Source organism: Gastrolobium bilobum, unplaced genomic scaffold (genome assembly GCF_033153095.1).
Source record: "Gastrolobium bilobum isolate Gb01-03AN ecotype WA unplaced genomic scaffold, APGP_CSIRO_Gbil_v1 utg2164, whole genome shotgun sequence".
NCBI classification, from domain to species: Eukaryota; Viridiplantae; Streptophyta; class Magnoliopsida; order Fabales; family Fabaceae; genus Gastrolobium; species Gastrolobium bilobum.
In genome coordinates this window covers 316,329-331,492 of record NW_026898827.1, presented here as the reverse complement: position 1 = coordinate 331,492, position 15,164 = coordinate 316,329, and the positions used below count along the sequence as shown (strand labels likewise).

The 15,164-nt window shown below is 35.3% G+C and overlaps 1 protein-coding gene across 1 annotated transcript; it reads right to left on the bottom strand.

Moving 5' to 3' along the window:
- Positions 1-261: 261 nt before the first annotated feature.
- LOC133284451 (serine/threonine-protein kinase STY46-like) lies at positions 262-11,940 on the bottom strand. The gene is made up of 16 exons (XM_061481464.1): positions 11,732-11,940; positions 11,177-11,291; positions 9,872-9,972; positions 9,572-9,691; positions 8,952-9,006; positions 8,580-8,690; positions 8,205-8,255; positions 7,934-8,109; positions 7,715-7,822; positions 2,532-2,605; positions 2,246-2,421; positions 2,020-2,115; positions 1,246-1,326; positions 1,113-1,166; positions 832-966; positions 262-552 (listed from the first exon to the last, which is right to left on the bottom strand). Exons 1-16 carry the CDS (start codon positions 11,938-11,940, stop codon positions 472-474), a joined length of 1,743 nt encoding a protein of 580 aa, XP_061337448.1. The 3' UTR covers positions 262-471.
- Positions 11,941-15,164: the final 3,224 nt, after the last annotated feature.

Here is a 15,164-nt window from a genome sequence, read left to right as displayed (position 1 = left end):
TTTTTAAGCGTGCTCAAGATGGTTTTGCTAACTGAACTATTTTATACCTTACGTTAAAGAGGTTTACAAGCCTGATCATTGAGTTTAGCTCATTTGGCGAACCAGCTGCATGTTAGAAATACCATATGACATGCCATTACTAAAAAATCCATTAAGAAACTGACCAAATCTAGAAATATTAAACTTCACATAAATAACATTTTATTGAAAAGAAATAGGAGAACTGTTGATGTTACATTGTTCATTTATACCATCACCTCCCTTTTACAGAGAAAAGAAAAATGCCATCGTAAAACTCGAAGATAAATGGGTAATTGATCATTTTCAAAATGCATAAATCGTGCGAAATCTATTATAAAAGCAATTAGATAACGTGAAGAAAACTGTACATGTCAACGAAAAACTTAATGCGAAATGGCCCTTGTTCCTAGCTATGACCATGTTATGAACACAATCTATTCAAATAACCTCTTAGTGATGATGACCTTGTCTGAGGACAGACAGAAACCCTCCCCATTTATCCCTGCGCCGCTCCTCTCCTTCATCTCCAACCTGTTATACAAACATAATGAGTGTTATACATTTTATGATAAAAAAATATTATATTCTAGTATAGCTCATAACAAACTTATGATATTAACCACTGGAAGTTGCGTTTAAGTGATTTTCAAATGAGGCCTTTAACCCTTAACCTCTCCCGCCCCCGGCCCCTCCGTTTTATGTGAAGGGGATAACCATGATATCATGTGAAACACAATGCAGCTTTAGCATTGACAAGAAGGAAAAGTGATGGAAATATAAATACACACACACAAAGTAACTTTGCCATACCTCTTTAGCTAACTGCTGCAAGATCTCGATAATTTCAGAGAAATCAGGTCTCAATGTTGGATCTTGCTGCCAAGACCTCTCAAGAAGCTCAACAAACTTTGGATGGCTGTTCTTGGGGATGGTGGGTCGTAGACCCTGAAAACCATTTGCATTAACAAATAATCACTATCTATACAACATACGTCTTTCCCGTCAATCACGTAAACCACTTTCTCAAAGTTTCCAGAAGCAAGGAGAAATTATCTGGCAGTTTATTCTACCAACTAAAGTAAAAAAGTTACCTTTTGAACCACTCCTATAGCTGCTTGTAGAGGAGTCAAATATTCGTATGGAAGCTGGCAAGAAAAACGCAATAATTTTCATGAGGCAAACCTATTATTATACTAGTCATAAGGTGGTACAAACAAGAAATACCTTTCCAGTGAGCAACTCCCATAAAACAATTCCAAAACTAAATACATCAGCCTTGTGATCATACGGCTTGTGTTCTATAACCTTCAACGTAAAGGAATCATGATAAGAATATCTTGCCACCAGAAAGTATTTAAACAAGAAAGGAAAGCTAATAAAAAGCATATTTCAGCGGGCTAATAGATTTGTTAGACCTTCAAGTCTTCCAGTAAGAAAAAACAGCAATAAACATTTCAATTTATCACACTACAGCTCCATAGATATTAAAAGAGTTACACAAACATTTTATTGTGTATAAATTTTGCACATTTTCTACCATTAACCACCATGGTTATTCTGAAATATAATGCAGCAGTGATCATTTTCCTCACACCAAATCCATCAATACAATTTAAACTGATGATATTGATAATTTAGCGTAAGATTGAGTCGAAGGGGGAAAAAATAACACAAAGTCAGCACTAGGATAAGATGAAAGCAATATACTTATCAAGAGTCAATATGATCATATGACTGGACACTTACCAAAGTGAATCATGAGTAATTTCAATAACTTTATTTGTTATGAATTGCCACAACGAAAAGATTAACTAAAAATCATCAAATCAATATAAACCGCTAACATTTATTGTGGTTGAAATAACCAATTTTAGAAAGCACAAACCCGTATGAGAACATAACAAGTAACAGATGAAGCTGTTGGAAAGCCCAACAAGATCATGTTTCAAGTAAACAATTTGAACAACGTAATGATAATAATATGAGAAGATTATATACCTCAGGAGCCATCCATCGATATGTTCCCGTTTCTGCTGTCATAACTCCAGATTGTGCTTTCACTCTAGCAACCCCAAAATCAGCGACCTTTACAATCTGCAATGGAAGTATGGAAAAAAAATACGAACTTTCAATACACAAATTTCACTTCTGTATGCCTGGTTTATGTTATTCATTTTATTTAGCCATACGCAGTCTAAAAAAGAGTTAAAGGAAAAAACCGTACACAATTTTCATCCATCAAAAGATTGGCAGCCTTCAGGTCTCTGTGGATTATGTTGTGTTGGTGCAAGTAGTTCATTCCTTTAGCAACATCAATTGCAACTTTGAGCAGGGTAGGAAATTTAAAAGAACCCTTCTGCTTATGTAGGTAGTCATACACACTTCCACCAGACATAAACTCTGAAATTTGAAAAGGAAACAACCATTACAAATGGGTTGACAATTGCTAAATATTTAAGATCACATCTATTCAATTATTCTATTACATGATGTAATTCACCGGATTTCACCTGTTACTATGCATAGGCGTGGGGGCTTGGTACATGCTCCAATGAATTGTACAACATTCTTGTGTCGAACCTTTCTGCAATTTCCAGCAGCGAGTTTAACACGGTTTATGGCTATATACATAATTTTTTTAAAACGAAAATACAACACTATAACCAATTTGCAATTTGCTCATTTTCCCATCACGAAAGACCAAAAAATTCGTGAATAACCCAACCACATTAAAAGTTTGGCAAATGATGACTAGTCCAAGAAACTGGATCAGAATGCAACTGTTAAGTACGATAACTTTTGTAAAGTGCTCATGTGCATCATGTCCAGTATGTCTATAATAACTAATTTCTAAAACTTCCGTATTCAAGAGATACGAAGTTAATTCTAATATTCTTCATTTGTGTAAGATTCCCCCTTCTTGTTTACATTTGGACTAAAATTATTGCTTTTACCAAATGTCATGAGGGGAAAATTGAAAATAAACTCATCCTGTGAAAATTTAGGTCCAGTATGTCACCAAAAAAATCAAAATTGCAGGCCGAAATTCAAGAAGGGAGTTGACACTAAATTTGAGAGAAATAGGGTGTTTGAGTTGATAAATTGGTGAGAGCTGCCGTGAAACTCAACTTCACGTCTAAAGGGGTGTGTGTGCGTGTGGTGGTGTCCACAACGGGGAAAAATTAGCATACAAGAAGCACAAAACATCACTTTGATATCATCATGAAATCGGAAAAAAGAATTGTTATGCGCAACTATTTAATTTACACTCGCTACAAAAATTGTATGTTCTAGTTGTTCATTCACCTTGGTCCTACGTGAAAGGAGTTATACCATCATAATGAGCAGACTTCTTGAAATGGTCAACAGTTAGGATTTAAATAATTTTCATAATCGAGTTCTGACATTAAAAATCAATATCTTAATAAACAGGTAGTATTGAAAAAGGTTTTCAGTACATTGATTTGAATAATTACATGAGGAATGAGGAGTATTTATACAAGGAAAAATAGCTAAGCATGACTAAGCTATGACTCACCAAACCTAATCACAATCATAAGAATGATTCAGCTATGACTCACTAAACCTAATCACAATTAATTCTAATCAATTACAATTAATCCTAATTAATAGGAAATAAAAAAACAATCAATCATAATTAATCTTAATTATTCCTAATTAATAGGAAATAAAAACGGAAAAATATTTGAATTTGAATTCTGATTTTCTACACTCCCCCTCAAGTTGGGAGGTAAATGTTGATCATTCTCAACTTGCCAATCAAGTCTTCAAAGGCTGGCCGATGTAGGCCCTTAGTGAGAATATCTGCAATCTGCTCTTTGGTAGGAATATACACCATACATACACTTCCATCATCTATTTTTTCTTTGATAAAGTGGCGATCAACCTCCACATGTTTTGTTCTGTCATGGTGAACTGGATTTTGAGCAATACTGACAGCAGCCTTATTATCACAATACACTCTGACAGGTAGGGAAAAAGAGATCTTCAATTCCTCAAGGAGTCTTCTTAACCAAATTCCTTCACAAATACCATGGGCTAGAGCCCGAAATTCTGCTTCTGCACTGCTCCGGGCAACAACTGTTTGTTTCTTACTTCTCCAGGTCACAAGATTTCTGCAAATATAGGTGCAATATCCTGAAGTGGATCTTCGGTCCAATGCAGAGCCAGCCCAATCTGCATCTGTATATATTTCAATCATCCTCTTGTGTCCCCTTTTAAAGAACAATCCTTGTCCAGGGTTTTTTTTAAGGTACTTCAGAATTCTATAAATTGCACTCAGGTGTTTTTCCTTAGGAGAATGCATGAATTGACTAACCATGCTAACTGCAAATGCAATATCAGGCCGAGTGTGAGATAAGTAGATCAACTTCCCCACCAATCTCTGATACTGCTCTTTGTCAACTTCTTTCCCATCTTCGATTCCCAATTTAATATTGGGTTCAACTGGAGTCTCTGCTGGCTTGCACCCAAGCATTCCTGTTTCTTGTAACAGGTCTAGAATATATTTCTTCTGAGTTAAAGAAATTCCTGCCTTACTTCGAGCAACTTCCATGCCTAGGAAATATTTGAGAGATCCAAGATCCTTTAGTTCAAACTGATTAGCTAAACATTTCTTCAAAGAGCTTATCTCCTCACAATCATTACCTGTGACAATTATGTCATCAACATAAACAATGAGAATAGCAATTTTACCACCATTAGAGTGTTTTAAAAATAAAGTGTGATCAGTCTGAGCTTGGAGGAATCCTCTTCCCTTAACAGCTTGAGTAAACTTCTCAAACCACTCTCTAGGAGATTGTTTAAGACCATAGAGAGACTTTTTCAACTTGCATACTGAATCGTCTCCTTTTTCAAAACCAGGTGGTGGATCCATATAAACTTCTTCATGTAGATCACCATTTAAGAAAGCATTCTTTACATCTAATTGTTGCAAGGGCCAACCAAGATTTGCAGCAAGTGATAAAAGAACTCGGATAGTGTTAAGCTTGGCAACAGGGGCAAATGTCTCTTGATAGTCTATCCCATGAGTTTGAGTGAATCCCTTAGCAACCAGTCTGGCCTTATACTTGTTGATGCTGTTATCTGCATTAAACTTTATTGTAAACACTCACTTGCAACCTACTGTTTTCTTTCCTCTGGGTAATGCTACAGACTCCCAAGTTCCATTTCTTCAAAGACTGCATTCCTCCATTTTGGATCATCAAGTGCTTCTTGGATATTTTTTGGTCTTTTTGTACTGTCTAACATAGTGTTGAAAGCACGAAAACCTGGGGACAACTTTTCATATGTGATATGATGAGAAACAGGATGAGCAGTACAAGATCTAGTACCTTTTCGGAGAGCAATACGCACATCTAGGTTGGCTGTATCAGTGTTGCTGGAACTAAGACTCGAGTCAGAATCCTGGCAGTCTAGAGGCTCCTGAGGTGATTCTCGCCTGCTGTAAAACTTTTCCCATTTCCCGGGAGGATCTCCATTATCTGACACATTAACTCCCCCTGTCTTTTTCATAATGACTCCCCCTGTCTCCAACGGCAAAGGCAAAACAACAGAATCATTTGGTTTCCAAGACTTATCTTCATCAACCCCAATAGACTCCCCCTGAAGAGAAGTCGAAGGAAAAAAAGATTGTCTCTCATCAAATGTGACATCCATAGAAACAAAGACCTTACGAAGTGAAGATGAGTAACACTTGTAGCCCTTTTGGTTAGGAGAATATCCTATGAAGACACATTTAATGGACTTAGGATCGAGCTTGGACCTTTGATGGGAAGGAACATGTACAAAAGCCACACAGCCAAACAACTTGGGAGGAAGGGAAAAATGAGCCCGAAAAGAAGGAAAGGTGTGGGTAAGACAAGATAAAGGAGATTGAAAATTTAGGACACGAGAAGGCATCCGATTGATGAGGTATGCTGCAGTCAAGACAGCTTCCCCCCACAAATATTTAGGGACATGCATGGTAAACATAAGAGCTCGAGCAACTTCAAGGAGATGTCTATTTTTTCTTTCAGCCACCCCATTTTGTTGAGGAGTGTTAGGACAAGAACTTTGATGAAGAATACCATGCTGGCTGAGATAGTTTCCAAGAACAGAATTAAAATATTCAGTACCATTGTCAGTTCGAAGAATTTGGATAGAGGTCTGGAACTGAGTTTGAAGCATAGCATGAAAGTTTTTAAAAATGGATGCAGCGTCAGACTTATCCTTTAGAAGGTATACCCAACATACCCTAGAGTGATCATCTATGAAAGTTATAAACCAACGAGCACCAGAGATATTTTTTTCACGGGCTGGACCCCATATATCACTATGAATCAAGGTAAATGGAGAAGAATCATGATGGACTCTAGGAGGATAAGAAACACGAGAATGTTTTGCAAGCTGACAAATATCACAAGAAAAAGAACTGGGATTTTTATCGATAAATAAGCTTGGGAACAACTTCTGAAGATAAATGAAATTTGGGTGTCCTAACCGACGATGCCACAACAAAACATCATTACAATCATCAGACAAACATACCGAGTGGTTCACAAAAAATTTTCCTTCACAAGAATCTTTTTCTAAATAATAAAGTCCTTCTTCCTCTCTAGCACTGCCAATCATCAGCCCCGAGTCCTGTTCCTGGGAAACACAAGCATTGACAGAAAACTTGGCAACACAATGTAACTTAGACGTAAGTTTGCTGATAGAGATATGGTTACAAGTAAGAGAGGGAACATGAAGGACTGAGTTCAAAGTAATGTGTTCAGAAAGTTTAATGGATCCTTTTCCATCTGCTGTTCTTATTCGTGATTGTTGATAGTAAGGGGTATAAGAACAAAATAAGGTTGCATTACCTGTCATATGATCTGAAGCCCCTGAATCAAGAATCCATCGACTACTATTATCAACATGGAACGCTATACCTTGTTGAGCAACATTGCTGGATGGAAATTTACTTTCAATCAACATGGCTGCGTGTGGTAACGCGTAGGGCGGACGCTCCGTCCTTTCTCTAGCGCGTGGGGGTGCGTGGCTCAGCAGAATCCGATGGTCCTTCTTGAAACTTGTAGATCGGCTCCTTCTGTTTCGAATGGTGCGGATCTTGGCCGGAATGTCGCCAGAAAAATTTTCCGACGGTGGCTGACGGCGGTGGAAAGCTGGGATTTTGCCTTCTACAGTGATTGGTAGCCTTACTTTGCTCTTGGGACTTTGTAGGAAGGGAAAATAACCTTAATAATGGTTGGAGGTTGAGTTTTCCGGCGTTGTGCCGCTGGTTTGACGGTGGTTGTGGTGGCTTGAGTTTTCTCAGGACCAACCAGCTCTGATACCATATTGAAAAAGGTTTTCAGTATATTGATTTGAATAATTACATGAGGAATGAGGAGTATTTATACAAGGAAAAATAGCTAAGCATGACTAAGCTATGACTCACCAAACCTAATCACAATCATAAGAATGACTCAGCTATGACTCACTAAACCTAATCACAATTAATTCTAATCAATTACAATTAATCCTAATTAATAGGAAATAAAAAAACAATCAATCCTAATTAATCTTAATTATTCCTAATTAATAGGAAATAAAAACGGAAAAATATTTGAATTTGAATTCTGATTTTCTACAGGTAGGTAGACTTCGGATGGTCAAAATGTGAAAATTTTATAGAAGTATAACGAACCTCATGATATAGACTTCCTGCGCGAACTCTCTCTGCAATTCTGAATTTACATGCTCAGCCTTGAGAACTTTGATGGCTACTTCCTGGCTACAATATACACCTTTAAATCTGAATTTAAAAGCACTGGTTAATTGAAAATTGAAATAATATCTTCACCTAGTGAGATCATCTATTGAACTAACAAAAAGAAATGCACATTTCTGGATACTATGTACTCACAGTTCACCATATGATCCAGATGCAATTTGAGTTCCATATTTCAAATGTTTAGGGTCTATTTCCCAAACATCTATCCCGTCATTAGGTATTGTCAAATGATCTGGTTCACATTTGACCACTGCTTGATCAAGCTTCTCGACAGAAGATGCTGATTGCTGACCAGACGTCACCTGCCTCTGAAAGCAGTGGACAAATAAAAGTACAATTGCTGAACATTAGTCAAATTAACTTCTAGCAGTCATCTACAAACACAGCAAGGTGCCTGGTTTACCTCAATCTTCGATACTTCTTTTTCCAAAGTTGCTTTAAGCTTCTCCGTTTCCTGTTTTAATACCAAGCAGTCAAGCCGTGCCCCATGAACTAAACCATTAATAATCTTAAACAGTATTAAAGAGATTGAAGGTTATGGCAAATCGTAACATAATAAAGTATTCTAGAATATGAAAGCAGCAGCTTTGAGCCAGTATGGTTGATAAGCTGGTGCTGCTATAAGCCTATAACATGGTTATAGATGAATGTGGATTCTACAAGTATGTTTTTCAAAATAAACATAAGGGTCAATAACATTATTCTTTGATTGAAACTGCTCAATTTTCATAATATTATGCATCCATCCCAACAAACTGATAGCAAATTATCAACATACCTCGTAGGGCCATCCTTCGACAACAAACACATCTAATGAGTAACCATCAGTTGTGGAAAAGGCATGCGCCTCTTGGATGTTCAGTCCAATCTCAGCAAGTAAAGCTGTTAACTGCATAAGGAACCAGACCTTTGAGATGCTGTCATTATCATGCAGGGTTCTAAGTTAGTCGTAAATAAATTTATCTAAGTATGGTGGTTATGTATAAGCTAGACTTAAATGCATGTTCCAGCCCGAGTCAAATGCTGACTCAAGCATCAACATGTAATAATATAAGGACGGAGAGTAATGCACTTCAAACTTCTGCTACCTGTTTAACAATAAGATAGTTATAACATACACAATATTTTGATTAGAAAAGCTATCCTATACCTGACTGAGAAGCTTTGGCTTGTCATCTGTTGAGAAGGTGATTTCATGCATAGGCCTGCATCATTTTCATTGACACAGACGTTCAGCATATAAAAAAAAAAATCAAAATTTAATTGAAACAATGGACTAGAAACTTCATAAATCTTCTAGGTGCATTAATGGCTCCAAACATCATACAAGTAGAGAGGCAAATAGCTAAATTGTTAGGAACCCGCTGTGGAAATGGAGAAAAGAAAAGGATGATTTTATTGAGTGACTGAAATTAAACAAAACAAGGAGATAGACTCTCCTACAAGGCTTCCCCTTTTTCAACTAGCATTTGCTTGGTTATCTCAAAATACAATTCATGAATGATTTCCCAACCCTTACTTCCCCCTGTTCATTCATCCAACTCTTCCCCTCTAACTAACTAACTACTCTGTCTTTTCTTTATTCTTCCAACCAAATACTCTTCTGCCCTAACATATAATTTAAAAGTAAATCTATAGAAGCTACAACTATTACAATTACATGCCAGCTGAGTTACATCTTCAGATTCACCCCCATATGAAAAGCAAAGCATAAGTAATATATATTCTAGGCCATTGTTCAAAGAAATTTTGCAAGCAACAAAGTTTTACCGTGAATATTGTACATTGGCATGCACAGATTGTTCCTCCTTTATGCCTTCAGAATTACTTGCGTCGAGAGCTAGTGCTTCAAGATTAGGAGAAGAACCAAAAGCAGGAGGTGGATGTATACTAACAAATGAAAAATTAAATAAATAAATAAATCAGAATTGCAGATTACGGGCATCAAGCACTTTAAAATAGAATAACCAGTAGCTTTATACAGAGCCGTAACTGGAGCTTTATGATAATAGCATCCAAAAAGTTAGCTAGAATTGTATGAAATCAAGATAACAGATGAGAAAATAATACCTCTGTCTGCTTGAGTACTTTGAAGAGCTTTGACCAGATTCTATCTCAGGAGTAGCTGATTGGAAAGAATCAGCTGAGTTTCCGTCAGATATGGGATGAACCTGCACGAAGATTTCAATCCCAAAAAGGTATTATATGAGGTAAATGATATGAATCATACTACTCAAAATATGAACAAAAAGTTGCTCAAATGAACCATCCTAGATTCTATATGAAAATATGTTGAAATTCAAAAAATACACTATTTCTTCAATCAATGATGTGATGAAAAATTTAAGCCATGCTGATTAGAGTACTCCTCCATCATAGATCATACATAAGTCACTGTAAATTGTGCTCATGGCGAAAAACCCAACCCATTACCCATCATATCTTTAAATTGGAAGCAGTTGCAATTTCAGGAACCAACAATCATTTCACAATTGAATTGAATTTCCGAACATATGAAACCATCATTACTCTTGATTTTCTCTTCAGCTTCTCAACAGTATGCCAAATACACAAAGTAATCAAGTTAACTTGAGACCAAATATAAAGCAGAAACACGATTGGATATCAAAATTCAAACCACTCCCCATTAAACCCTGACTAGCTAGGGTGGGGATGAGGGAAATCATGACACTCAGCTTACCATTGCATATTTTGCAAATAAGCTGTCCCTGGATTCAAATCCAAACTCACAGAGGAGCAGCTATAATTATACAAATTTGCCTTTAGATACATTATTACATTTAAATTAATCCGGGAAAATACAGTGGAGAAAATCTTTCTCAAAGCATTAGCATTATGATGGAGAGCAAAGCAGACGCCACTAAGCCAACCTGTGCTAGCAACAAATCTATATTGTAAAAAGATGGTATGGTTGTAGTTCAGCAAGGTAGTGAATTGTGTTAAGTATATTGCTTCAATGACTATATTTGAATTTGTTTTACAGCAGCATGTAAAAAAAAAGGGTAGTGAATTTGGTTTGCTCCAGAGTCCAGACACAGACAGATAAACTATTTTTATGAGTTATAAATAATTCACAAAATAACCATTACATTTCGAATGCTTGATCTTAATAACATATTCTGTTTATTAAAGAATATATGGATGATATGCAATGCCCGATTGCAACATATTCAATTTATATAGTCATCCCAATGAAATGAACCACTTGTGAATGACAATTGAGCAGTCAAAATAGCACAGCAAAACAACAATGCTGCACCACACGAAAGCACTAAGAAGTGAAACTGAAAGGATATGAATTAATAGCATGAAAAACACAGCAGTTAAGCCTATAATGAACAAGGGTTAGGTCACCTGAACTAAGCGAACTTCAATTGAAGGCCTATTAGCAGGATCATGTGCCAAACGAAGTAATCTCTTGTGCATAAGAACATCTGCCGCCCTTTCCACATTCACATCAAGTGCATACCTGCATTACAGTATATTCTCAAATCTCTCTCCAAAACCACACACACACACACACAAAAAAAGTTGCAGACCTAATCAGCCACATCACATCAACAGAACAGAAATCAATATCTTCCAAACACATGGATTCAAGATAAGTACAAAAAACAGGTAAAAACAAAAAACCAACCACTGTTCATTCTCTTCCACATATTCACGCTTCAAACGAAATAAATCGACTTCCAAAACCTCAAATAAACAGGGTCATGTAAAGAAAGAAAAAAAAGATTCTGATAAAATGATGAGGAAAAGAGATATATATATACACATATACACACAGAGAGAGAAAGAGAGAATAAATATGTATATATAAAAGTTTGAAGAATAACAATGAGTGCATAGCATATAAATATGTAGGCGAAGACATGAGAGAAGAGAGAATGGAAAATGCAAGGAAAGGACCGTGTAGGAAGGCGGTTGAAGTGAGCCCAAAGCTGATCGTTGAAGCCTGGCTGCATAGCCTCTTCGTTGCCGGAATCCTTAAGCCGGCGAAGAATCTCATTGTACACTTCCACTTTCTGCCGCTGTTGCCGGTTTTGCGCCGGCGACGACGAATGGTGCTGCACTCCGCTGCCGTGGCTCTCGTTGTCCTCCATCACCACCTTCACCATCGAACGACGATGCGTTTCGCAGTTTCACGTGAAACAAAAGTGTTGCTTTTATTGTGAAGGAGAGAATATGAGGAAATGGGTTTAATTATAATTTATTATATGGATTACGGAACATATAAGCAGATTTTGAAAATAATCCAAAGTAAAACAAATTTTTTTGGTAAAAAATTAAGAGGGAGATACTCTGTCAACCAATTACTATTATTACTCAATTAATTTCATCGTTAGATCGATTATGTTGATCCAATAGTTATATTTATTTTCATCTTTATATGGTTACCATTCTCCATATTTGATATTTTATATTTATTTTTACTTTTGTATGCGTATGATTTCTCATATTTAATGCTTTCAAATTAAATATGAAGAATCATAATCATACAAAGATAAAAATAAATATAATCGTTTGATCAACATAATCGATCTAATAGTGAAATTGATTGATAGTAATACTAATTAATTATTACAATATCCTACCAAAAAAATTAAAAATAATTAAGGCCTCTTTCTCTTTCTCCTTCTATAATCTCCAACCTAACAGTTTTTTTTTCTTTTTTCTTTGTGTTTGTAAGTTGCGAGAATGTAACTAGGAGTTCTATTTCTATTTCTCTTTCTCTTTCTCACACTTAATGGTTTTGTTTTTTTCTATTAATGTGCAACATGAGTGTAAGTCGTAACTATGTAACTGAATTTTCTTTCTTTACCCTTTCCTAACCTAACATTTTATTATTATTTGTTGATGTGTAACATGCGTTTGGTTTGAAGTTGTAACGATGTAACAGTGCGATGGCGATTGGCGAATTGGTTAAGGGCTTGCGGTTTAGGAGGCAGGAGCATTAGCACATGAATCATAGATTGGGGGCCAGGTTTGATCTCTTGACTATTTAATCAGATTTGATGGGTCTCCCCAAAACCAATTTTTTTCTTTATTACTATCATAAATTGCTTATTAGAATCATGTGTTCATGCTAAACCTTAAAAGGAAAGAAAGTCCATCACATCTGATAGGTGGCATTTTATGGTATTTTGAGTTAATGATAAAGCTTTTGAATCAATTTTTTTTTCTTAAAAATATAAATAAATAAAAATCATCACTATGTGTGTTCAAATGCACCTATTATTTACAAAAACGATTTCTTTTATGTAACATATACTTTCATATTTTAAAAGAAGAAAAAATGATGCATACTGAAATTACCATTCGAGTAGTACTCTCCCAAGTCTGAAGGCGCGATTCCAATTTGAAAGAGACCCACCACCACCACCCTCTTTCCCAATCAAAAGTTCTATGATCCCACAACGACTCAACTCCACTCACTATTATAACAATAAAAAAAAGAAATATTAGTCTCCTTTTACATAAGATTACTTATCTCCTACTCTCTCACTTCAATTTCTGCATCTCACCTTTTTCTTTTTTTTTATAATGGTGGGACTCACTCATTTTCTCTCTACAACATAAGATACCTATCTTATATTGAAGGAGAATAATAAAGTCCATAAAAAAAAGCCCAGAAGGCAGAAAGATTGTAAAATAATAAATATCGTTTGAAAAACTACAAAATGTGAAGGAATGAAGTGGCATATTCAAGGTACCCACGCCACGCATTTGGATAAGCTCGTTCTGAAAAGTCAATTCTGACCTTCTTAAGAAATCCGATTTCCTTAAAAGCCGAACGAGATTTCGATACCTTTTTTTTTTTTTTTTTTTTGATAACAAGATTTCGATACCTTTAGTTACGTTAAAAGTTATAATTAGGTAACAAAACGTGAATATGATTAGACTCGGACACCAAGCCATTGCGCTAATATTGTCCATAGTGTTCACATTTGCTGATTTATTTAAGAGGGTGGTGGGGATTGAGGGTAATTATTTTGATAGAAAAAAGGAAGATGAATAAATATCTCGGTGTGTGAGAAAGACGTTTATGTGTATGTGAGATTATTGATGATCACATGAATAGCTGGAACTTTCCCCCTTCAATTTTGATTCAATCTTTACATGGTGGAGAATGAAGACCAAATTTGACATATATGGATCCCTTTCTTTCCCCCTGGAGATATATCTTTAAAAGTATTCTTCCCCATTTAAATTGGGCATAACGAATTTTCCTCAAATAAATATCTATTCAAGGGAGGAAAAAAATGATAATGTGACAATTCCGTGAAAATAGAAGAGCCACAGTACAGATACGTGGATAAATTAAAAATACTTAAGAAGAATAGAGGATAAGAATGAATGTGCATACAAAGGGTTGAATGGGTAACAATGACTACTAAATAGGTCAAATTTGAAAACTTTTGGATTTGGTTTGTAGCTTAATTTAATACACAATAAAAAGGATATAAAGAAGAGGAAAAATATTGAATTCAGTGAAAAAATATAGTTTAAAAGATTTAAAATGTCAATTTTAACATTTTTAAGTACCTGACCTTTGTTAGGTGAAAATAATAAACACAAATTTTAATAGCAGCAACTTTTTTAATTATTTATAGAAAAAAAAATGAGAATTTAAGTGGTAATGAAGCAAAATGACCTCACTTTCAGATCATGTCACGTGATTTCAAACTTTTAAAGGTAAGGAAAACTTATTTTAATAATATCTTATAAAATAAATTTGTTTCCTTGCGGACTTTATATCACGTGTCACTAATAATTTATTTATTTTTTTAAAATGTCAAGTAAATTACAAAGTTAAGCATATTTTCTTCTGAAGAAAATTTAAATTAACGTTTTTTATATTCATAATTATCAGTTGTTTTTATCTCATCTCATGCACAGTTTATTACTCTAGATAGTACTGCGGTATCATTCCTTCCTCTTCAAGGATAGAAAATTTTATGGAAATTACGTTCGCTCGTCATTTCTCCTTCTTCGTTATCTCTTCAAATTAAATAGTAAGCAAACGTATATGGATTGGAACGAAGCTGATAAACCTAAACATAGATACATCTAACATAAAATAATGAGAGAAACTATTTTTATTTTTATTTTTTGACATTGTTGATAGAGATTACTCAAACGTGAATATCAAACTTTTTTGGTTATCACATAGGTCTTTGATTAGCATTAGAAAATGGATGGTCAATTTGTTCATTTTCGGAAATATATGAGGATCCGCAGCTTCCTGAAATAGAGATAACGAATATTATGGGGATCGACTTAAACAATATTATCACACTGACAACTAACATATTGAATTATTATAAATTAGTTAGGGGAT